Below are 24,637 nucleotides of genomic sequence, written 5' to 3'. Positions count from 1 at the left end.
CTCGACTTGTTCTGAGTGGAGGCTTACATTGTGGAATTGTGCTGCTCTAGCCACCACCTGAGAATATGCAGTACTGTCTTCTGGTGGTGATGGCTTTGTAGGGTATGCCTCCGGACTGTTATCTGACACAGGGGCGTCGTATAAGTCCCATGCGTCCTGATCCTGGTCCCCTTGGCTCATGGTGGTGTGAGCCGGGGAATGTGATGGAGTTTGTGCTGGTGAGACGTGAATTATAGGTGGAGGAGAGGGTGGCGGAGTAACCTTTTTCACCATTTTTGTTTGTGGTGTTTGGTCAGTTTGAAATTCCAGTCTTCTCTTTCTCCTAATAGGGGGAAGGGTGCTTATCTTTCCTGTCCCCTGCTGTATAAAAATAAGTTTCTGCGTATGGTCTACATCGGTGGATTGCAGGTCTTCCTCAAACCTATGCTTTCGCATTTGGGAGGTCATTGATTGCTCTTCTGTATAAGAGCCTGAAACTGGGTCGGTTGCAGGTTGTTTTGGCACCGAAACCCTGTCTGCATCTTTTTTCGGCTCTGAGGTGACTTTTTTCTTTTTCGGAGTCGAAACATCTCGGCGTCGATCTTCGTCGGTGCCGCTGTCTCGGCGTCGAGCCGTGTCTACACCGCTATCTCGGTGTCGATGCATGTCTCCAGCACTTTCTCGGTCCCGAGAAGGCTGCGTGCCGGTGTCTCGACCGGAGTCGAACGGTCTTGGCACTGTTTGGGCCTTTTTCGGTGCCGACGGTCGGTCACCGAATTTATGGGTGGAGCCATGGCCTGGTGGCAGTGGCGTCCCCTGGGCCTTGACAATCTTCTTATGAGTGGTTTTCGACGTCTTACTCACGGTTCGTGGATCGTCGAATTCCTCGGAGTCCGATTCGTGGATCGAAAAGGTTTCTTCCTCTTCTTGTATCTCGAACGCTCGGTGGGCTGTCGGCGTGGACGCCATTTGAAGTCTTCTGGCTCGACGGTCTCGGAGTGTTTTTCGGGACCGGAACGCACGACAGGCCTCGCAAGTGTCTTCACTGTGCTCAGGTGACAGGCACAGGTTACAGACCAAGTGTTGGTCTGTATAGGGGTATTTGTTGTGGCATTTGGGACAGAAACGGAACGGGGTCCGTTCCATCGGCGTTCTTCTACACGCGGTCGGGCCGAGCAGGCCCCAACGGGGGATCGAAAACTACCCCGAAGGGCTCCGGAGCTCTTCGATCTTCGATGCGGTGTTGATACTAACTACGCCGATCCCGAACGCAACAATACCGACGAAAATCTTCCGAAATTTAGCTGTTTTTCCGTTCCGAAACTCGGAGCGACAGGAACACGTCCGAACCCGATGGCGGAAAAAAAACAATCGAAGATGGAGTCGACGCCCATGCGCAATGGAGACAAAAGGAGGAGTCACTCGGTCCCGTGACTCGAAAGACTTCTTCGAAGAAAAACAACTTGTAACACTCCGACCCAACACCAGATGGCGAACTATGCAAAACATGCGTATCTACAACGACAGATGCCATCGAACAATTTGGTTATTTGCATCTCCATCCATATGACTATAACTAAAGAAAAGAATCTCACCTTAATGAAAGAGATGGCGCAACACAGCTTGCCCTACTAGAGAGTCTGCTCTTTGTGATGACTCCAGACAATAGTGCTGCATAAAAGAGTGCGTAGTTTTCCATGTGGCAGCCTGGCAAATCTTTTCAAGGGCAATACCTTGAAACAAAGCAGCCGATGTGGAGACTGCTCTTGTGGAGTGGGCTCTCAGACGTCTAGTCAAGGGTTTTCCTGCCTTGGTGTGGCAAAACTGGATTGTTGAAGAAATCCATTGGGCTATAGTGGCCTTGGTTACTCCTGTTCCTTGACGTCCCAGAGAATAAGATACTAGGAGTTGGTCTGATTTTCTGATGTGCTTGGTACTTTGCAGGTAAAATTTTAGGCATCGTTTGATGTCCAAAGAATGGAGAGTTCTCTCTGCTATCGTAGTAGGGTTTGGAAAAAAGGTTCGTAGAATAACGGGTTCATTGAGGTGGAACGAAGATGGAACTTTGGGAATATATTTGGGATTGGTTCGGAGCATAACGAAATCCTCAGAGAAAACTAAAAAGGGTTCTTTAGTAGTGAACGCCTGTATATCACTGACTCTCCTGGTAGAGGTGAGAGCGAGCAAGGTTGACACTTTCCAGGTGGTGTACTTGAGTTCAGCCCTATGGATGGGTTCAAAAGGAGCTTTCATGAGTTGGGAGAGAACAATATTAAGATGCCACTCTGGCGGAGGTAAGCGCACCGGAGGAAAGGTGCGGAACAGCCCTTTCATAAACTGTTTGATGACTCTGGTTGAACCAATAGACGGCATGTTAGCTGATCGTCTGTAAGAGGCTATAGCTGCTAGGTGAATCTTGACTGATGCATAGGAAAGACCAGCCTTGGAAAGGGAGAGCAGGTAAGGAAGAATTTGCTCAGGATTAATTTGAAATGGGTGAAAATTGTTCTGAGAACACCAAACACAGAATCTCTTCCATTTTAGTTTGTATGTCTTGTTCGTGCTCTCTGCTCGTGCTTTAGATAATATGAGCCTACATTCCTGATCGATGTTCATATCTTGGAACTCTCTGTACTCAGGAGCCAAGCATGCAAGTGCAGTGAAGTTGGGTCGGGATGTAAGATGAGACCCTGATTCTTCGTTAGAAGATTGTGGTTGCAAGGGAGACGGATTGGATTGGCTACAGACCGGAGGAGGAGCTCCGTGTACCAGTACTGCCTCGGCCACTTGGGGGCTATGAGAATGATCTTGCAGCATTCGGTCTTCATTTTCCTGAGGAGCCTGGGAATCAGTGGAATGGGGGGAAAAGCGTATGCAAAAATCCCGGACCATCTTATCAAAAGAGCATTTCCCCACGACCCCGGGAGTGGGTATCGACTGGCGTAAAACTGGCATTTGGCGTTCAGATTGGTGGCGAACAAGTCCAGGATCGGCCGACCCCATCGTTGGAAAATGTCCTCGAGTACGGTCTGGTTGAGTTCCCATTCGTGACAGTTGTCGTCTGTCCTGCTGAGAGAGTCCACTAGAGTATTGTTGACCCCCGCCAGGTGCTCTGCCGGAGGCGGACGTTGTTCAGTGTGAGCCAGTTCCAGAGAGACTGAGCTTCTCTTGAGAGGGAGAGGGATCTTGTTCCTCCCTGCTTGTTGATGTAGAACATGCTTGTTGTGTTGTCTGTTCTGACTAACACTGATTGTAAAGAAATGGCTCCCTGTTGCAGTTACCCCCCACTTTTTGCCTGATACTGATGCTGACTTGACTGAGAAGTGTGCTGGGACCCTGCTAACCAGGCCCCAGCACCAGTGTTCTTCCACCTAAAATGTACCATTGTTTCCACAATTGGCACAACCCTGGCACCTAGGTAAGTCCCTTGTAACTGGTACCCCTGGTACCAAGGGCCCTGATGCCAGGGAAGGTCTCTAAGGGCTGCAGCATGTCTTATGCCACCCTAGGGACCCCTCACTCAGCACAGACACACTGCTTGCCAACTTGTGTGTGCTGATGGGGAGAAAATGACTAAGTCGACATGGCACTCCCCTCAGGGTGCCATGCCAACCTCCCACTGCCTGTGGCATAGGTAAGTCACCCCTCTAGTAGGCCTTACAGCCCTAAGGCAGGGTGCACTATACCACAGGTGCGGGCATATGTGCATGAGCACTATGCCCCTACAGTGTCTAAGCAAAACCTTAGACATTGTAAGTGCAGGGTAGCCATAAGAGTATATGGGCTGGGAGGCTGTCAAAAACGAACTCCACAGCTCCATAATGGCTACACTGAATACTGGGAAGTTTAGTATCAAACTTCTCAGAATAATAAACCCACACTGATGCCAGTGTTGGATTTATTACAAAATGCACACAGAGGGCATCTTAGAGATACCCCCTGTATTTTACCCAATTGTTCAGTGCAGGACTGACTGGTCTGTGCCAGCCTGCTGCTGAGAGACGAGTGTCTGACCTCATGCGGTGAGAGCCTTTGTGCTCTCTGAGGACAGAAACAAAGCCTGCTCTGGGTGGAGGTGCTTCACACCTCCCCCCTGCAGGAACTGTAACACCTAGCAGTGAGCTTCAAAGGCTCAAGCTTCGTGTTACAATGCCCCAGGGCACTCCAGCTAGTGGAGATGCCCGCCTCCTGGACCCAGCCCCCACTTTTGTCGGCAAGTCCAGGAGAGATAATGAGAAAAACAAGGAGGAGTCACTGGCCAGTCAGGACAGCCCCTAAGGTGTCCTGAGCTGAGGTGACTCTGACTTTTAGAAATCCTCCATCTTGTAGAAGGAGGATTCCCCCAATAGGGATAGGAATGTGACCCCCTCCCCTTGGGAGGAGGCAAAAAGAGGGTGTACCCACCCTCAGGGCTAGTAGCCATTGGCTACTAACCCCCCAGACCTAAACACGCCCTTAAATTTAGTATTTAAGGGCTACCCTGAACCCTAGAAAATCAGATTCCTGCAACAACAAGAAGAAGGACTGCCTAGCTGAAAAACCCCTGCAGAGGAAGACTGTAAAGAAATGGCTCCCTGTTGCAGTTACCCCCCACTTTTTGCCTGATACTGATGCTGACTTGACTAAGAAGTGTGCTGGGACCCTGCTAACCAGGCCCCAGCACCAGTGTTCCTTCACCTAAAATGTACCATTGTATCCACAATTGGCACACCCTGGCATTCAGATAAGTCCCTTGTAACTGGTACTTCTAGTACCAAGGGCCCTGATGCCAAGGAAGGGCTCTAAGGGCTGCAGCATGTCTTATGCCACCCTGGAGGCCCCTCACTCAGCACAGACACACTGCTTGCCAGCTTGTGTGTGCTGGTGAGAACAAAATGAGTAAGTCGACATGGCACTCCCCTCAGGGTGCCATGCCAGCCTCTCACTGCCTATGCATGTATAGATCAGTCACCCCTCTAGCAGGCCTTACAGCCCTAAGGCAGGGTGCACTATACCATAGGTGAGGGTACCAGTGCATGAGCATGGTACCCCTACAGTGTCTAAACAAAACCTTAGACATTGTAAGTGCAGGGTAGCCATAAGAGTATATGGTCTGGGAGTCTGTCAAACACGAACTCCACAGCACCATAATGGCTACACTGAAAACTGGGAAGTTTGGTATCAAACTTCTCAGCACAATAAATGCACACTGATGCCAGTGTACATTTTATTGTAAAATACACCCCAGAGGGCACCTTAGAGGTGCCCCCTGAAACTTAACCGACTGTATGTGTAGGCTGACTAGTTCCAGCAGCCTGCCACACTAGAGACATGTTGCTGGCCCCATGGGGAGAGTGCCTTTGTCACTCTGAGGCCAGTAACAAAGCCTGCACTGGGTGGAGATGCTAACACCTCCCCCAGGCAGGAGCTGTAACACCTGGCGGTGAGCCTCAAAGGCTCACCCCTTTGTCACAGCCCAGCAGGGCACTCCAGCTTAGTGGAGTTGCCCGCCCCCTCCGGCCACGGCCCCCACTTTTGGCGGCAAGGCTGGAGGGAACAAAGAAAGCAACAAGGAGGAGTCACTGGCCAGTCAGGACAGCCCCTAAGGTGTCCTGAGCTGAGGTGACTCTGACTTTTAGAAATCCTCCATCTTGCAGATGGAGGATTCCCCCAATAGGGTTAGGATTGTGACCCCCTCCCCTTGGGAGGAGGCACAAAGAGGGTGTACTCACCCTCAGGGCTAGTAGCCATTGGCTACTAACCCCCCAGACCTAAACACGCCCTTAAATTTAGTATTTAAGGGCTACCCTGAACCCTAGAAAATCAGATTCCTGCAACTACAAGAAGAAGGACTGCCTAGCTGAAAACCCCTGCAGAGGAAGACCAGAAGACGACAACTGCCTTGGCTCCAGAAACTCACCGGCCTGTCTCCTGCCTTCCAAAGATCCTGCCCCAGCGACGCCTTCCAAAGGGACCAGCGACCTCGACATCCTCTGAGGACTGCCCCTGCTTCGAAAAGACAAGAAACTCCCGAGGACAGCGGACCTGCTCCAAGAAAGGCTGCAACTTTGTTTCCAGCAGCTTTGAAAGAACCCTGCAAGCTCCCCGCAAGAAGCGTGAGACTTGCAACACTGCACCCGGCGACCCCGACTCGGCTGGTGGAGATCCAACACCTCAGGAGGGACCCCAGGACTACTCTAAGACTGTGAGTACCAAAACCTGTCCCCCCTGAGCCCCCACAGCGCCGCCTGCAGAGGGAATCCCGAGGCTTCCCCTGACCGCGACTCTTTGAATCCTAAGTCCCGACGCCTCGGAGAGACCCTGCACCCGCAGCCCCCAGGACCGAACTTTCACTGGAGAAGTGACCCCCAGGAGTCCCTCTCCCTTGCCCAAGTGGAGGTTTCCCCGAGGAACCCCCCCCTTGCCTGCCTGCAGCGCTGAAGAGATCCCGAGATCTCTCATAGACTAACATTGCGAACCCGACGCTTGTCTCTACACTGCACCCGGCCGCCCCCGCGCCGCTGAGGGTGAAATTTCTGTGTGGGCTTGTGTCCCCCCCGGTGCCCTACAAAACCCCCCTGGTCTGCCCTCCGAAGACGCGGGTACTTACCTGCAAGCAGACCGGAACCGGGGCACCCCCTTCTCTCCATCTAGCCTATGCGTTTTGGGCACCACTTTGAACTCTGCACCTGACCGGCCCTGAGCTGCTGGTGTGGTGACTTTGGGGTTGCTCTGAACCCCCAACGGTGGGCTACCTTGGACCAAGAACTGAACCCTGTAAGTGTCTTACTTACCTGGTAAAACTAACAAAAACTTACCTCCCCCAGGAACTGTGAAAATTGCACTAAGTGTCCACTTTTAAAGTAGCTATTTGTCAATAACTTGAAAAGTATACATGCAATTGAAATGATTCAAAGTTCCTAATGTACTTACCTGCAATACCTTTCAAACAAGATATTACGTGTTAAATTTGAACCTGTGGTTCTTAAAATAAACTAAGAAAAGATATTTTTCTATAACAAAACCTATTGGCTGGATTTGTCTCCGAGTGTGTGTACCTCATTTATTGTCTATGTGTAGGTACAACAAATGCTTAACACTACTCCTTGGATAAGCCTACTGCTCGACCACACTACCACAAAATAGAGCATTAGTATTATCTCTGTTTACCACTATTTTACCTCTAAGGGGAACCCTTGGACTCTGTGCATGCTATTCCTTACTTTGAAATAGCACATACAGAGCCAACTTCCTACACTGATGATCCTGCGATGCGCGGCAGAAAAGCTTTGAGCGTAAGATGAATCGCTTTCAGCTCTAACAGATTTATGTGCATCTCTTTTTGGAGCTTGGACCATCTGCCTTGAATGCGCATGTCCTGTAAGTGGCCTCCCCATCCTTCCAAGGAGGCGTCCGTGGTGATAACGAAATCTGCTATTGGTGCCAGAAAAGTTAGACCGTGGGAGAGGTGGTTGATGTGAGACCACCATTCTAACGCCTGCCGAATCTTTGGTGTGATAGTTAAGTCGTCGAAGGATCTGTGTGACTGGGTCCATTGAAGTTGTAGTTCTTCTTGCAGCGGCCTCATTTTGAGTCTTGCTAGCGGTACTAGGACTATGGCTGATGAAATCATGCCCAGAAGCGATTTGAATAGTCGTACTGAAACAAACTTTCTTGCGGAGATTGTGACAGCCAATTGGCTCAGCTTCTGCTGCCTTCTAGGGTAAGATATGCCTTGTTTTGGATAGTGTCTAATTCTGCTCCCAGGAAAACTCTCCTGCGTGCGGGAAACACGACTGACTTCTGTAGGTTCACTGTTAGACCCAAACTGTTGAATAGTCTTAGGCAGGCGTCTGTGGCTTTTGAGGCTAGTAGAGATGACGGAGCTTTTATGAGCCATTCATCCAGGTAAGGGAACACCTGGAAACCCTTGCTTCTGAGGGAGGCTGCGACTGGGGCAAGGCATTTCGTGAAGATTCTCGGAGCTGATCTGAGGCCAAATGGTAGGACTCTGAATTGATAATGGGCACCGGCTACTGTAAAACGGAGATATTTGCGATGCTTTTGGTGTATTGGAACGTGGAAGTAGGCTCCTGGAGATCTAAAGTTGTCATAAAATCTCCAGGATTCAAGAGGTGCAAAATATCTGACAGTGTGATCATCCTGAAGGATTGTTTCAGAAGGAACTTGTTAAGTTTCCTGAGGTCTAGTATAGGACGCCACTCTCCTGACTTCTTCCTTATGAGGAAAAAACGGGCGTAGAATCCGAGACCCCGTTGTTGCAGAGGAACTGTCTCTATAGCCCCTTTGGCCAGAAGGCTGAAGACTTCCGCTTGAAGCAGACGAAGGTGGAGAGAACTGCCCGATGTTGGTGGGTGAGGCAGTGGCTTTTGTGTGAATTCCAGGGTATGACCTCTTGTCACTATATCCAGCACCCATTTGTCTGATGTTATATTCTTCCACTCTTGGATGAAGTTGAAAATGTTTGCTCCTATCTGCTGATGTTGCGGGCATTGGGGGAGCATAGCCGGTGCCTGTAGAAGATCATTGTTTTCTGGGTTGATCTCTGGATTGTGAACCCTGTCTTCGTTTACTTCCTTGTCTGGTATAGGAGGCAGACGATGATTGCCTGTACTGCTGGTGGTGGTATGAAGGCCTGTACTGGGATTGTTGGTATTGTCTATGGAAGGAACCTCGAAATGAGGTGACACCTCTCCCTCTAGCCCCTCGAAAGGGCTGCTTCCGGTACTGCAGGGTACCCAGGGACTTGGCAGTGTGTGTGTCTGTCTTAATGGCTTGAAGTGCGTCATCCACATGTTTGCCAAACAAAGATTCCCCATCGTAAGGCATGTCTAGAATTCGGGACTGCACTTCTGGTCTAAAAGATGTGGCCTTAAGCCAACCTTGTCGTCGTAAGACAGCGGCACCCGCTAGTTGGCGGAAACCAGTCGAGGCTATGTCCAGAGCGCAGTCAATAATCTCTTCCGACGCACGCTCCCCTTCCTGTAGGACCTTTCATGCCGCTTCTTGTTTATTTTCCGGGATGAGGTCCAGGAAAGGTTGCATGTCAGACCACATTTGGCGGTCATATCGGCCTAAAATTGCTAATGAATTTGCTGCCCTGACAGTGATTGCAGACATGGAGGAGAATCTCTTGCCTATATTATCCAGTCTGCGACCTTCCTTGTCTGGAGGAGTGGAGATAGTCGTTGATGGATGTTTGGAGCGTCTTTGAGCAGCCTGTGAGATGACCGAGTCAGGCTTTGGATGGCCAGTAAGGCATGCCGGAGAATCTTGGGTTGCCTTGTATTTTTTATCCAGTTTTTGTGGAACTGGAGGAACCGTAGCCGGATTCCGCATAATTTTTGTGCCCTCACTCCATATGTAATCAATAATCGGAATGGACCGTACCGACTTCCGTGATTGCTCCTTGAAATCATGTAGGAAACATTCCGATTGGGAGACAGATGTTGGGAGGTGGAAACGTACTGCGGCTCGGTCCATAAGATTATGGAAACCACCTATATCTTCGGGTGGAGAATCCGAGGGGCGAGGAGGTGGTGGAGAAGGAGTGGGGGCCAAGTAATCATCCCATTCCTCGGCAGGATGTTGTGGAGTGGAAATTTCTCCTCCTTCTTGTTCTTCTTCTTCCCCTGAAGTGGAACCTTCATCTCTGGGGGGTACAGCTAATACAGAGTGTGATGTTGATCTTGGGGTAGCTGGAGGAGGAGGAGCATTAACTGGCGTCCCCGTAGAGTCCGGCGCCGGTGGTTGATCTTCCGCTGGGAACCTTCTCCTATAATCCTGAAGCATGGATTGTAATCCTGGATTAAGGAGGAAGGCATTTGCACGGTATCTCTGTGTTGAGGCTCTCGTGTTTCGTAGTATTGCTCCTGATGAGAGTAGTATGGTTGATACTGTTCATACTCATCCTCTTCATCGTCATCTTGGTATTTGACATGGAGCTGCGAGGGGCTATGCGCATCTCCGAAAGGACCTTCGTCCGATTCCTCCCAGTCAAGAAGATGACTGGGTAGTAAAGCGGACACCTTGTTCGGAGATGTGTCGGTTGGATAAATGTCCCGTGCAGGTAGATTTCTGATGCTGACCATGGCTCGGAGATCTGGAGACCTGGAAGAGGTAGGAGTGGCCTCAACCCGTCTACTAGGCACCACTGCTGTCGATGGCGTGAAAGTTGATGCAGCCGTGGATGGTACAGATTTTTCCGTCTACGGTGGTCTCGTCGACGGTAGTTTCTTTGACTGTGTCCCCGTTGATGGCGAAAGCGCCGATGAGAATGGCGTCGCTGAAGTTATAGTCGACGGGGCAGTCGTCGACGGTGCCGATGGAGTCTTGAGAGAGGGAATAGGATCCCTTACCGTCGATGTTAAGGTCATCGACGCTGACGACGGTCTCGTCGACGATGAAGTGGAGACGGTAGATGTAGATACCGGCGTCGTCGTCACGGTCGTCAACGGTGTTGTCGTCGATTTAATTTTTAGAGTAATTTTCCCAGAAGTGGAAGGCTCTGAAGAAGGAGATAGATGGTAGGACTCCTTCCTTTGAAGAGGAGAGGAAGGCTCAGAGGAGACTGAAGTCTGTAAGCCCTTCCCATGATGAGATTTCTGCCTCTTCCTGGATTTTTCTATGTGGCCTAGGTCCTCGGATCTGGACCTTTTATGTGGCCTCTCTGACCCACTCTCCTCACCTCAAGTACAGGATTTGGCCTGTAACCATGTCAGGAGCCTGCCCTCCCGGTCTCTGAGGGTCTTTGTGGAGAAGGTGCGACATATTTTGCAGTCCTTAACCTGATGTTGTGGGTAGAGACAGTACAAACAGTCTTTATGTGGGTCATCCACATGGAGCCTTTTCTTCCCACAGGTCTTGCAAGGGCGGAAAAGGCCTTTTCTAGAAGAATCTGACATATTTCCAACTCTTTTTGAGAGAAAATTTCTGAAGTAGAGGAAAAAACTGAGCAGAGACTCCCTTCACACGACGTGCAGTAGAAAATCTGAGGAAGGGAGCTTCTCTGGAGAAGGTTCTAGAGGGTGCTGGTGCCTGATTGGACAGCAGGCAGGTTTGGGTCTCTTCACAAAAGGACATGGATAGGCTATGTGAGCAAGTGCTGGCTCCATTATAGCCTATGGCAAAAAAAAATTATTTATTATTTATTGCTATTTTATGTACTGTGGGACTCCCACTTCGACGACGGGGATGATTCAAGCATGTGAATTTATGAAAGATCCAATACTGGATAAGTAACTTACAATGTCCTTTACAGAAGCATGTAGTGGTTGAATTTGATTATTGTGGCAGTAGTAAACAAATCTTTTCCATTTGTTTGCATAACAATGTCTTGTAGTAGGTTTCCTAGCTTGTTTAATGACCTCCATACATTCTTGTGTAAGGTCTAAATGTCCAAATTCTAAGACTTCAGGAGCCAGATTGATAGATTGAGTGATGCTGGATTCGGGTGTCTGATCTGTTGTTTGTGTTGAGTTAACAGATCTGGCCTGTTTGGCAATTTGACGTGAGGTACTACTGATAGGTCCAGCAGTGTTGTGTACCACGGTTGGCGAGCCCAGGTTGGTGCTAGGAGTATTAGTTTGACTCGGTTTTGACTCAGTTTGTTTACCAGATAAGGAATGAGTGGGAGAGGGGGAAAAGCGTAAGCAAATATCCCTGACCAACTGATCCATAACGCATTGCCCTTGGACTGAGGGTGTGGGTACCTGGACACGAAGTTTTGGCATTTTGCATTTTCTTTTTGCATTTTTGGTGTTCCCCAGCGTAGAAAGTAATCTTGTAGGATCTGGGGATAAATTTCCCATTCGTGTGTTTGTTGGTGATCTCGACTGAGATTGTCGGTTAACTGGTTTTGAATGCCTGGGATGTATTGTGCTATTAGGCGAATGTGATTGTGAACTGCCCAATGCCAAATTTTCTGTGCTAAGAGACACAGTTGTGACGAGTGTGTCCCTCCTTGTTGAGGTAATACATTGTCATCATGTTGTCGGTTTTGACAAGAATGTGTTTGTGGGCTATCAGTGGTTTAAATGCTTTCAATGCTAGAAATACTGCCAACAGTTCTAAATGATTTATGTGCAGTTGTTTTTGTTGATTGTCCCATTGTCCCTGTATACTGTGCTGGTTTAGGTGTGCTCCCCACCCCATCATGGAAGCATCTGTTGTGATCACGTATTGAGGCACTGGGTCTTGGAATGGCCGCCCTTGGTTTAAATTTATAGGGTTCCACCATTGAAGCGAGAAGTGTGTCTGGCGGTTTACCAACACTAAATCTTGGAGTTGACCCTGTGCTTGTGTCCATTGCTTTGCTAGGCACTGTTGTAAGGGCCGCATGTGTAATCGTACATTTGGGACAATGGCTATGCATGAAGACATCACGCCTAGAATTTTCATTACAAACCTCACTTGGTGTGTTGGTTTGGCTGCATGTTTACTGCTATATTTTGGAATGCTTGTACCCTTTGCGGACTTGGAGTGGCAATCGCTTTTTGTGTGTTGAGTGTTGCTCCCAAGTATTGTTGAATCTGGGATGGTTATAGATGTGATTTTTGGTAATTTATCGAAAACCCTAGTTTGTGTAAAGTTTCTATAACGTATTGCGAGTGAAGAAGACACTGTTGCTGAGTGCTGGTTTTTATTAACCAATCGTCTAAGTATGGGAATATGTGCATGTGCTGTCGCCTTATATGAGCGGCTACTACTGCAAGGCATTTTGTGAATTCCCTTGTGGCTGTTGTTATCCCGAACGGTAACACCTTGAATTGATAATGCACGCCATGTATTACAAACCTTAAGTATTTTCTGTGCGAAGGATGTATGGGTATGTGAAAATATGCATCCTGGAGATCTAACGTTGACATGTAGTCCTGTTTTTTGAGCAAGGGAATCACGTCCTGAAGTGTTACCATGTGGAAGTGATCTGATTTGATGTAGAGATTCAGTGTTCTGAGGTCTAATATGGGTCTCAACGTTTTGTCCTTCTTTGGAATTAGGAAATATAGTGAGTAGACACCTGTTCCTTTTTGATGGTTGGGTACTAATTCTATTGCCTGTTTTTGTAACAATGCTTGGACTTCTAGTTGTAACACATCTAAGTGTTGTTTGGACATCTTGTGTGCTCTTGGGGGCACATCTGGTGGGAAATGTATGAATTCTATGCAATAACCATGTTGGATAATGGCTAGGACCCATGCGTCCGTAGTTATGTTTGTCCAGTTTTTGTAGTATGCAGTAAGTCTCCCCCCCACTGGTGTTAAGTTTTGGGGGTTTGGGACGCTGAAGTCACTGTTTGCTTTGACTTGTTTTGGGGCTTTGAAATTTTCCCCTTGCTCTTGGGAATTGTCCACCCCTGTATGAGCCTCGAAACCCTCCTCCCTGGTATTGCCCCCGATAGGTGGGTCTGGTTTGCGAGGTGGAAGACTCTGGTGTTTGGGTACGAAACTCCCCTCTAAATTGTGGCTTTCTAAAAGTGCCTCTGCTTTGTGGGGAGTAGAGGGCGCCCATGGCTTTGGCCGTGTCCGTGTCCTTTTTTAATTTCTCAATTGCAGTGTCCACCTCCGGCCCAAACAATTGTTCCTGGTTAAAAGGCATGTTTAACACAGCTTGCTGGATTTCGGGTTTTAACCCTGAGCTCTGTAACCATGCATGCCTGCAAATGGTTACCGCAGTGTTGACTGTCCTTGCTACTGTGTCTGCCGAGTCCAATGCGGATCTTATCTGGTTGTTGGAAATTGCTTGTCCTTCCTCAACAACCTGTTGGGCACGTTTCTGGTGTTCTTTGGGTAAGTGCTGAATAATATGTTGCATCTCATCCCAGTGTGCCCTGTCGTAGCGAGCCAGTAGGGCCTGCGAGTTTGCGATCCGCCATTGATTGGCTGCCTGTGCTGCCACTCGTTTGCCCGCTGCATCGAACTTCCTGCTCTCTTTGTCAGGTGTTGGTGCGTCTCCTGATGATTGGGAGTTTACCCTCTTTCTTGCTGCTCCCACGGCCACCGAATCTGGTGTCAGTTGCTGTGTTATAAACACAGGGTATGTTGGGGGAGGTTTGTATTTTTTTTCCACCCTAGGCGTGATAGCCCTGCCTTTCACTGGGTCCTGGAAGCATTTGCTTTGCGTGCTTGAGCATGCCTGAGAGCATTTGCAGACTTTGGTAGGAACTGTGGGTGGATGCCTGGGTGTTAAATAGGAAGTCAACCTCTATTGGCTCAGAATAAATTGCTACATTGTGGAATGTAGCTGCCCTTGATAATACCTCCGTGTATGCAGTGCTGTCCTCTGGAGGTGACGGCCTTGTCGGGTAACAATCTGGACTGTTGTCGGAGATCGGTGCATCATATAAGTCCCATGCATCCGGGTCATCCTGCGTCATCCCCATATGTGTTGGTGACTGCATTGGGGGTGTTGTTACCAGGGACAGCTGTGGTGAATGTAGTGGAGAAGGCGTGGTGGTGGTGTTTTGTCTCTAGCCACCTTTGCCTTTGGCTGCATTTCTGACTCTTGAAATGCCAGCTTTCTTTTGATTTTAATTGGAGGAAGAGTGTATTTTTCCAGTCTCTTTCTGGATCTGCAGCCTCCTCTGGGTATGGTCTGGTTCCCCCATGCTTATTTCCTGCTCAAATCTATGTACATGCATTTGGGCGGAAAGTCCTTGCTCTTCCGTGTAAGAGCCTAATTTCAGCTCCGAGGCTGCTTTTTTCGGTACCGAAGGTTTCGAAACAGTCTTTTTCGGTTCCGAGGTAACCTTTTTCACCTTGGGTGTGTCGAACTCTCGGTGCCGAGATGGTTCGGAGCCTGTATCTCGACCGGAGTCGGATGTCTTCGGCAGTTGTGTGGCCTTTTTCGGTGCCAATGGTTGGTCACTGGGTTTTCGATGGGTTAAGCCATGGCCTGCTGGCGGTGGCATCCCCTTGGCCTTTAAGATCTTGGAGTGAGTCTTGGACAGGGCAGTTTTACTCACAGTTTTCTGCGTTGTCGTCGGTAGCTCACTTTCGGAGTCGTCTGAGTCCGTTTCTTGTATGGAGATTCTTTCCTCCTCTTCGACGTCGATCTGTTCTGCCCGTGTCGTCGCCATTTGTAGTCTTCTGGCTCTTCGATCGCGTAGGGTCTTTTTCGATCGAAATGCCCGACAGGCCTCGCAAGTATCTTCCCTGTGTTCCGGTGATAGACACAGGTTACAGACCAAGTGTTGGTCTATATAAGGATACTTCGCGTGGCAATTCGGGCAGAAGCTGAAGGGGGTCCGGTTCATTAGTTTTGACGGTGGACGCGGTCGGGCCGACCAGGCCCTGCTGGAGAGCGGAAGCCCCGAAGGGCCGCCGGAGCGCTTCTACTATCGGTGTCGATAGGCTAACACTAAACTGGTACCGAGCGCGAACAATACCGTCGAATTTTCAATGTTTATCTAACTTTCCCGATTCGAAATACAGAGCGAAGAGGAACTAGTCCGAACCCGATGGCGGAAAGAAAACAATCTAAGATGGAGTCGACGCCCATGCGCAATGGAGACAAAAGGAGGAGTCACTCGGTCCTGTGACTCGAAAGACTTCTTCGAAGAAAAACAACTTGTAACACTCCGACCCAACACCAGATGGCGGGCTATGCACAACATGTGTATCTACAGCGACAGATGCCATCGAACACACATTGTTTTCAGTCTGTATTTATCTGTAAAAATCAGTAAAAACTGAAAACTGGGAGCCTTAGTTATATGCAATGCCCTTTTGGCATTCCAACCCAAAACTGAAAGATCATCATTTCCAACATCAGATTGCACCTGGCTCTTTGGTTCTTAAACTCAAATACAAATAACCTGTATCCTAACATATCAATCTTTCCACCAGTTAAGCTTTCTGGATTCACATCTGTAGGTTCTAGGTGTCAACCAACGACATGAGAAATTGCTTTCTCACACTCGAGCAATGATGGTGAAGGGAGTACCCAAGTCTGCTGCCACCTGTGAAGGAATATCTTCAAAATTAATTATATAGCAACTTGTTTTTAATCATTAAATCTAATATTCAACACACTACTTTTTTCACATTGTTGGTATACAGCACTTCAGAATCTTCCTCTACATCATTCTCCAATGAATCCAAATCACTTTCCGTTAAACAAGCTAATTGTTTTTTTTTTTTTGTTTTTTGTTTTTTAAACACTCCAGCAAACTGTCTTACACAGACACACTCTAGGCATTTTGCTGGATACCGTTCTGACCTACCATTGTGTGCACTGCTACAGCAACGGTATGAAGTAAATGTTGAGGTATTTCCTTGGTTTGCATTGTTGTCCATGATTGGGCCATTGTTAAAATTGGCCCTTTCAAACGTTCCTTAGTGCATATTTCTAGGAAGCTGGCCTGGTGTGTGGTGAGTACCTATGGCACTTAGACCTTATATTAGGTCCAGGTATCCCCTATTAGTGGAGTGTAGGCGGTGTGTAGAAGCCAGGCTCTCTAGAGGTAGCTGTTGAAGAGCAGCTAAGGCTTATCAAGGAGTCATGCAAAGCTCATGCAATACCACTGTAGTTACACAGCACTTGAAAGAAAACACTCAGTTGTACAAAAATAAAGGTACATGATTTTTGGAACAACTCACCACAAAATACTAGAAGGGCAACCCACCATTAGGAGGTAAGTAATACACTAAATATATACACTAGCATTCAGAAACAAGGACAGTGCAAATAGCAATCAATAGTGACCCTAGGGGAGCACAAACCATATACTAAAAAAAAATGGAATGCAATCAAGGTACCCCCCACCTAGGTAAGTAAAACGTGTAGAGGGGAGCTGGGAGTACTAGAAAAAAACAGAGGTTAGCAACAGTACCCCCAAGTGACCAGGAATGCAGGAGTAAATCACTGAATTTTCCCCAAACCACCGAAAAGGAGAAAAAAAAGACACCCAGACAAGGCGGTAAGAAAACCAGTAGTGGATTCCGGAAGAAAGAAGACTTTTAGAGAGAGGGGACCAAGTCCAAGAGTCACAGTGGAGTGCAGGAGGGGTAGGAGCTACTACTTAACCAGCTGTAGTTTTGGGAGTTGGTCGAAGAGTTCCTGACTGATGCAGATGGTGTTCCACGCTGAAAGGAGACTGCAGACCTGTGTCGGTGCAGGAATTCCACCAACAAGCCTCGGCAAAGGCAAAGGCAAAATTGCAGTTAGTGGAAAAGTGGTGCTGCCAGGGACCAGCAAGGCCTGGGAGGACTCAACCCACGAGGGGGAGTCACAGGGGACAGACAGGAGCAGAGGCAGCACTCACAGAAGTCCCAAAGGATGGGGACACAGGAGTCGCAAAAAAGGCCCACACAGCACTACAAAAGAGGATTCCACGTCACCAGAGAACCACGCAGGAGGCTGTGGGCTTTGCAGGATGGAGTGCTGGGGGCTGAAGCTACACGTCACCTGAAGATCCCTTGGAGGAGATGCAAACAAGCCTTGGCAGCTACAAGAGATGCAGTACACGGGGTACTGTCCTGCGTGGGAAGCCAAAGGCTTAACTCCACCAAAGTTGGACAGCTTGCAGAGAGGACCAAGAGGGCCACTCCAGACTACCACCTGTGATGCAGGTTCCAAGCAGCTCAAGATGAGGGGAGATCCACGCAGCCGGTCGTCGCTTGTTGTAGGTGCCCGCGGTTGCAGGGGAGCGACTCCTTCACTCCAACGGAGATTCCTTCCTCTTCTTGTGCAGGCTGAAGAGTTGCAGTCTTCTGAGGATGCATGGCCGGGAAATGTTGCAAAGCTGTCAGGAGACGTTGGAGCAAAGATTGTCACACCTATTCCACAAGGGAGAGGGTGTTACCTCCCTCTCCCAAAGGAAATCCTTTGTTCTGCCTTCCTGGGCCTGATCAGATCAAGCAGCAGGAGGGCAGAAACCTCTCTGAGGGGTGGCAGCAGCTGGGCGGCCTGGACAACCCCAAAGACTGGTGGTACCAATGCTGGGTCTCTTCTAAGGAGCCCACAGAGTGCATGGAATCATACTTCCAATACTTGTAACAGTACTGGACTATGATTCTGACATGTTTGATGCCAAACATGCCCAGGTTCTGAGTTACCACTATGTAGCTGGACATAGTCACCTATGTCCAGTAAACACATAAAATGGCGTCCCTGCAGTCACAAAGTCCAGGAAAATGGATCTGGAGTTGGTGGCGGCACCTCTGCTAGTGCAAGGGTGCCCTCACACTCCGGTACCTGCACCCTGCCCTCTAGGCTGAGAGGGCCTATCATAAAGGGTGACTGACAGTGATCTGTAGTGAAAATGGGTGCAATGGCAGGCCTGCAGAACCTTTGCATGGGCTCCCTCTGGGTGACAGAGTAACTGCTGAAGCCTATAGGGATTCCCCAGAACTCCAATGCCATGGGTACCTAGGTACCATATACTAGGGACTTACATGGGGGACCAGAATGCCAATTGTGGGAACAAAAAGGTAGAGTTCAGAGGACAGAGCAAAACTACTGGTGTCCTGGGTAGCAGGATCTCAGCAGTGTGTCAAACACACTGACAACAGGCAGAAAATGGGGGTAACCATGCCAAGAGAGGGAACTTTACTACAATGTTCTTCTTTCCTTTTTTCCCTTCCGCAATCTTATTAATAAAAGGATTGCTACTTTGAGGAGAGACAGCCTTGGCACGTCTATCTGACAGTTCAGCCTTCTTTACCAAAGTTATACTATTCTTTAAATTGGAGTCACCTTCAATCCAAAGGTTATCCTGGATTCCTTTGTTTTTTGTACACATGACAATTTGGTCCCATAACATCTTGTCGCGCAAACCTCCAAATGTGCATGTCCCTGCAAGAGTTCTGAGATTGGAAACCTTTTCCTCCATAGATTTGTTAAGTGGTTTCTTCCTTAAATTGTTTTTTTTTTTTTTTTTTTTTACAAAGGCACGTCTAGTAAATACAACCCACACAATGGGAGAGAAATGTTCATTCAAATCTAAAAAAGATCACACTTTAATACATCAACATCACCAGCTTTCTCCATTTTATGCATTTGGTTATGTACTCTAAGCCCTTCAAGACCCAGGAAATGCATTAAAAAAATGTTATCTTCTGGTGACAACACATTACCATTATCTTCCATTGTTGCAATATAATTTAGAAAATACTCTTTCCATTCTGTCCACTGACAATAGGTTCACCAGGATTGTTTGAAAATTCTTTTGGTGCCTTTAGTTTAATAACAGCACTTCTGGTGCCGGAGCTGACTGAGGTGGCTTCCATGATAATTGCTCCCAAAAGTAATAGAAGGAAAAACTGTGCAAAAGAGAGACACTAGTTTAACAATGGTGTCTCTAAGGATGAAGTAGCTAAACTGCAACTGCACCCTTTCTGATTAAAGGCAACCAAAGTAAATAACAATATACATCAAAGAAAAAAAACAGACTTTTTTTTTTTTTGCTGTGTCAGATTACCATGTGAGCACTGATGTGCAGGAATTAGGAGACACTCAGTGGTGCAGCCCGAGGCAACCAAAAACATGGATATTGCGGGGAAATCATGCAGCATGGCCAAAATATTGTGTCGAGAGCTGAAACACAACAATTACCTGCGGAGGATTGGGAAACCAAGATGGAGGCACGAAAGGTCACACAATATGACCTAGTGATGTAAACGTACACCAAAGCCATGTGTGCGGTGTGCGTGTAGACCAGAATCCAGTGCGTGGTGGTGTCGGAGGAGACGCGCTGCAAACAATGACGTCGGTCAGGAATGCGCTCGGAGAGTGCACTGGGAATCAGGTACCTTGTCCAAGCTGGACTGCAGACACGCGACGGAGACGTTTGAAGGCACAGAGCTCCTTTTGAAAGTATATTGTGGCCACGCGGTAACGACTTGAAGGTAAGCCACCAAAAAACAAAACAAAAAAAAAAGCCTCACTATTACATCACCACTATCAGCCCTAATGTTAAGGTGAATGAGTTAGGGCACGAAGAAAGAAATCTTGAAAGTCCTCTGTCAGTACTTGGAACGGACACACACACGTAAATACTCACACAGTGTCTAAATGCACCGGGTCCAGGACTTAAATACCATCTTGCTTCCAAAATTGTGTTCTAACACCCTTAGTAAATCCAAATAAAGGAATTCAAATCTTCTGCAAATAACCTTTATTGTAATCTTCTAGTATCCATACTCCAACAGGAGCTCCCAATACTATAAAAATACCTGCATTCTATCCATCCACATTTATACCCAGAACTTGGAATACACACCTAATGCAATCTAAAAGGAATGTGCTACACATGCATTCATGCTAACAAAATTACACAAGCCATATACCAGTAATAGTATATGGATCAGCTTTTCCGGTCAGAGAGCAAATTAGAGACTGGAGTGTAGGCCAGATCTTCTCAGCAGAATGTCTGGCACTTTCCTCCATCACAGCCCACATTGCAGAATTAGATTCATAAGAGCAAGCCATATGGTCTCTAAACTACTTTCCTGACTGAAGAAAATTCTATAGGAAGTGTAATGTCAAGCAACAAACATTCACATGAGCAAAGTTCTTTATTTGGTGTCTTGATAGAGGGTGCATCCGAGAACATGCCAAGAAGAAACAATCTGTTTCCGGTCTGAAGATCCATTAGCCAGCAATTACAGTTTCTAGAAAACCCCCTTCTCAAATATTATTAAACCTTTTGGGGTCAGTATTTCCTACCAAACTGTCATATAAATTGAACATTTTTTCTTCATATCCTTTTCCAAATTCCTGTTCTCTAACCTAAACATGTTGTTTAAGTCTAAATTTAAAAAAACATTCAAAACAGTAGCTGATTGCAATTGACAAAATAAAATCCTGGATGTACCCGCACATGCAATGCCATCCTTACACAATCCCTTGCTAAGTTATTCATTTCAACTATCACCACAGCTGCTTTTACCGGAAATGTTCCATGTATCACAATTTCTAAAACTATACATCTGCAAGGTACTTCTGCGTGTAATGTGATGCCAGAATGGACACAGATGTCATGCCTCCCAACAAGACTTGGATGTATTTTTGTCGAAAGAAAAGTTATTCACCAGGGTTAAACTCATCCCCTTCCCACACTCTAAAATAAATCACCAGAAAAAAGCGGTTAAGTTAGAGATAATGATCTTTTTCTGACTATTGCGTCAAAATTAAATTAACCAGCTGCTCCCTGGGGCAAAGAAACATTTTGGCTACTTCAAAGCAATGATGTAAAAACTAAGCTCCAAGATTAACACTTACCTGTCTCTATGTCCCGCTTTATCTCTTCCAGCCAAAAGTGGAACTGAGAAACTGACTTACAGCTAAACGTTTTAATAGTGGTTTTAAAATACATTTTAGATAGAGAACCGCTAATACAGGCAGAGATGTTCTTCGTCTATAAATTAAATGTAGATCCCCACAGTGGAGAACTGCAATTACTAGTCCCTTCACCTTTCTGGTGATTGTCACTAGTGGTACTATCCATCATGTGCCCAGTTAAGACTTTAAAGATATCCTTTCATAGTAAACCTCACTTTTTAACTGGAAATTGCAAACATTCAAATAACAGAATTACTCATCAACTGACAGATGTTCACAAACCTGCTGCGTCTTCGATCACGGCTTCTTGATCTTCGGTGGTCACGTGACCTACTGCTTCGCCGGTCAGATGTTTTGCTAGAATGTCTACTGCGAGATTCACTTCTTTTCTGCCTTTCCCTATGTCGAGCTTTTTCCTTTTCCTCCTCCTCTCTGCGTTTATTTCTCTCCTTTTCTTCTCTGTCACGCTCCCTTTCTTCTCTTTCCCTTTCTTTCTTTAAACGTTCATCACGCTCAGGTTCTTCAGTTCTCTTACGCATTTTTGCCTATTAAGAATTCGGGAAAACATGGAAACTCAGGGTTAAGATCAAGATATAGTAAATACATAACGTACTATTTTATACAAATTATAATCTGATGACAGCTTCAGGTCACGAAGTGCAAGGACATCTGCCAGACTGATTTTTAAGATTTCTTACCTGCAAGATCAGCTCTCACAAAAAAGTATCATTTTGAGGTTCATGCAAGAGAATAGTTTCTCTTATCGCCATACTGGTCCTCAGAAACACCCGAATTTGAATTAGAGTGAATATTTTAGGCTAACATCCACTTCATTAAAATAATTTAAATAATTAGAAATTAAAGTAAAAATTACAGTACCCTGGGAGAAAACGCCTGCTCTTCTAAAGTCTAGTTACATAGGGAGAGGACCGTACTTACTTTTCGCCGCAGAAATATCCAACCAAAACAAGCATTTCACTACAGTTCTTTTTTGTAGGTAATGAGATTTGTAGTCACACTGCAATGAGCGGAGGAAGAGAGAACTGGTTATGAATGCCGGGAAGATGCTTTGGAAAAGGGTCTTTCGAATTCATGGTGGGAGGGAAGCATGCCACCTACTGGTGGAATCCCAAACCAAGCACATTACTGCTTCGCACCGACCCAAGTTGTGGTCTGCCTGGGTGACTCACAGCAGCGGGTATCTAAAGCGAACAGACCCACAGTTTGCACTGTTGACTTGTATCAAAACTTCAGACAATGCCTAAGTGTCGAATGATTCAGTGAAGCACATCATCAGTCAGACCCTTTTACGCAGGAATTCAGTAAGACTGCGGAAGCCCGGCTCTTACCAAAGAACACTACTGAATGTCATTCAAGCAGATCCTTTCCCTGGTTCACAGACTCCTGAAGATGGTCAACATTTTGCCCTCAACAAGAAGTACTTCTGTGAAATAGTGTCATGCATCAGGGAACCAGTAAAGCACGAATCCAGGAGCGAACATTCAGAAAAGGATTTCGGTCTAGCAGAAAACACTGGCTTTAAACAATGTAAATGACTGAGGCCCTCATTCTGACCCTGGCGGTCGGCGGAGAGACGGCGGTCGGACCGCGAACAGACCGGCGGTATTAAAAATGGCATTCTGACCGCGGCGGTCCCCGCCGCGACCGACCGCTACTTCTCCACTCCGACCGCCACGGCGGTCATGACCGCGGGGCTGGAGTTTGCGCACTCCGGCCCGGCGGTCGTCCCAAGACCGCCAAGGGTATTATGACCCTGCCTACCGCCGCGGTTTCTTGCGGGCGGGAACCGCCGTGCGAACCATGGCGGTAAGCACTATCGGGGCCAGGGAATTCCTTCCCTGGCACTGATAGGGGTCTCCCCCACCCCCCACTACCCACCCGAGTCCTCCCCCCACACCCTCCACCCCCCTGCCACCCTCCAGAGGTGGTACGAACCCCCTCCCCACCCCCACCCCGACATGCACATACATGTACCCCGACATGCACACACCCCCAACATGCACATATACACACCCCCTACACACACATACACAACGGGGACACATACCCGCACACATACATGCCGACATGCGCACCTGCCGAACAGCACACATTACCCATAGACACAGCAGCACCCCCCGCCCGCATACACGCACTCACACACCCCCTCTACACACTCACACGCACACCCCCATGCACGCCCACATCACACAACACCCCCCCACCCCCTCCCTTCACGGACGATCAACTTACCTTGTGCGTTGGTCCTCCGGGAGGCGACGGGAGCCATAGGGACGTGACCGCCAACAGAAGACCGCCAACAGAAGACCGCCACACAGAAATGTGGGTCGTAATTCTGTGGGCGGTGTTCTGCTGGCGTGGCGGTGGAGGTTGACCAGTCTCCACTTTCCCGCCGACCGCCAGTGTGGCTGCTGGCGGTTTTCCGGCGGAACGCTCCCAGCGGTCAGAATGCGCACAGCGGCACACCGCCGCGGTCGGCGGTCTTCACCGCGGCGGTAACTCGGCGGTCTTGCGAAAAGACCGCCAAGGTCAGAATGAGGGCCTGAGTTCCTTAACCAGTTAAAAAAAAAAAAAAAAAAGAACTTGCGTCAACTGACATGATAGGCTGCCAACATGTATCAGTTACCATTACTTGCTATGTTTTTTGCTGCATTTAAAGACTGACCATACAGTCCACTGTAATTATTCATTTACTATATTTTCGACAGGGGTGTATGTAAAAAATAAATACATTTTAGGCAAGGGTTTGCATCTATTGTGACAGTACTTTATTGCTAGGTTTTAACTGTACTGGCAAATTTAGCTTTCTCAGTCTTTCAATGTGATCCAGATTCACACCTGTGGGAAGAGATGCTGGGTGCCTATTTATTACTTCCTCAGTTAAACAAGGAATCCCTCTTTCCTTTGTACTAAGACTTAAAGAGGAGCAACTTCATAAAACATGGAAAAGCGGACTACTTATTTATAATAAAGTTAGACAAAGCTTACTTTTAACTCTTCAACAGTGGATTTAATTTTGGCATAACCCATGTGCTGCTTTCCCATCAAATGATCATCTACTCTGGACTGTGCGTCTCCTACAATTAAAAAGGCTCCACACACTTCACACACTTCCATTTGCTTTTCCTGGACTGCAAAGCTCTCAATTGTCTGAAATGAGGAAAACAAAACAGTTTACTTTATTATGCAGGTCCATCATATTTTGCAGTCAGTTTTTTTGCACTCTTCGACAGCCATCTCAATGTTATGGACTTCTATGCTCACTGCTTAATAGAACCATGCTAAAACAAAACTGTGCCACGCCAAGCAATATGCAGGGATATAAGATATCAGATACAGAAAAGGCACTTTTACT

The 24,637-nt window shown here is 47.5% G+C and overlaps 1 protein-coding gene across 5 annotated transcripts in view; it reads right to left on the bottom strand.

Moving 5' to 3' along the window:
- The window catches only part of LUC7L3 (LUC7 like 3 pre-mRNA splicing factor), a 209,270-nt gene that overhangs the window by 105,831 nt on the left and 78,802 nt on the right, over positions 1 to 24,637 (bottom strand). For 4 of the 5 annotated variants that reach the window (XM_069200041.1, XM_069200042.1, XM_069200044.1 and 1 more), the window contains 2 exons: positions 24,271 to 24,432; positions 21,544 to 21,806 (listed from right to left, as the gene is read on the bottom strand). In XM_069200041.1, the coding sequence (XP_069056142.1) occupies positions 21,544 to 21,806; positions 24,271 to 24,432 (425 nt within the window). The remainder of the gene's footprint in view (positions 1 to 21,543; positions 21,807 to 24,270; positions 24,433 to 24,637) is intronic. The other variant, XM_069200045.1, reaches the window with a different exon arrangement.

Source organism: Pleurodeles waltl, chromosome 7, assembly GCF_031143425.1.
Source record: "Pleurodeles waltl isolate 20211129_DDA chromosome 7, aPleWal1.hap1.20221129, whole genome shotgun sequence".
Lineage (NCBI taxonomy): Eukaryota > Metazoa > Chordata > Amphibia > Caudata > Salamandridae > Pleurodeles > Pleurodeles waltl.
Note: the sequence above shows the minus strand (reverse complement) of the source record. Positions and strands in the feature narration are given on the sequence as shown.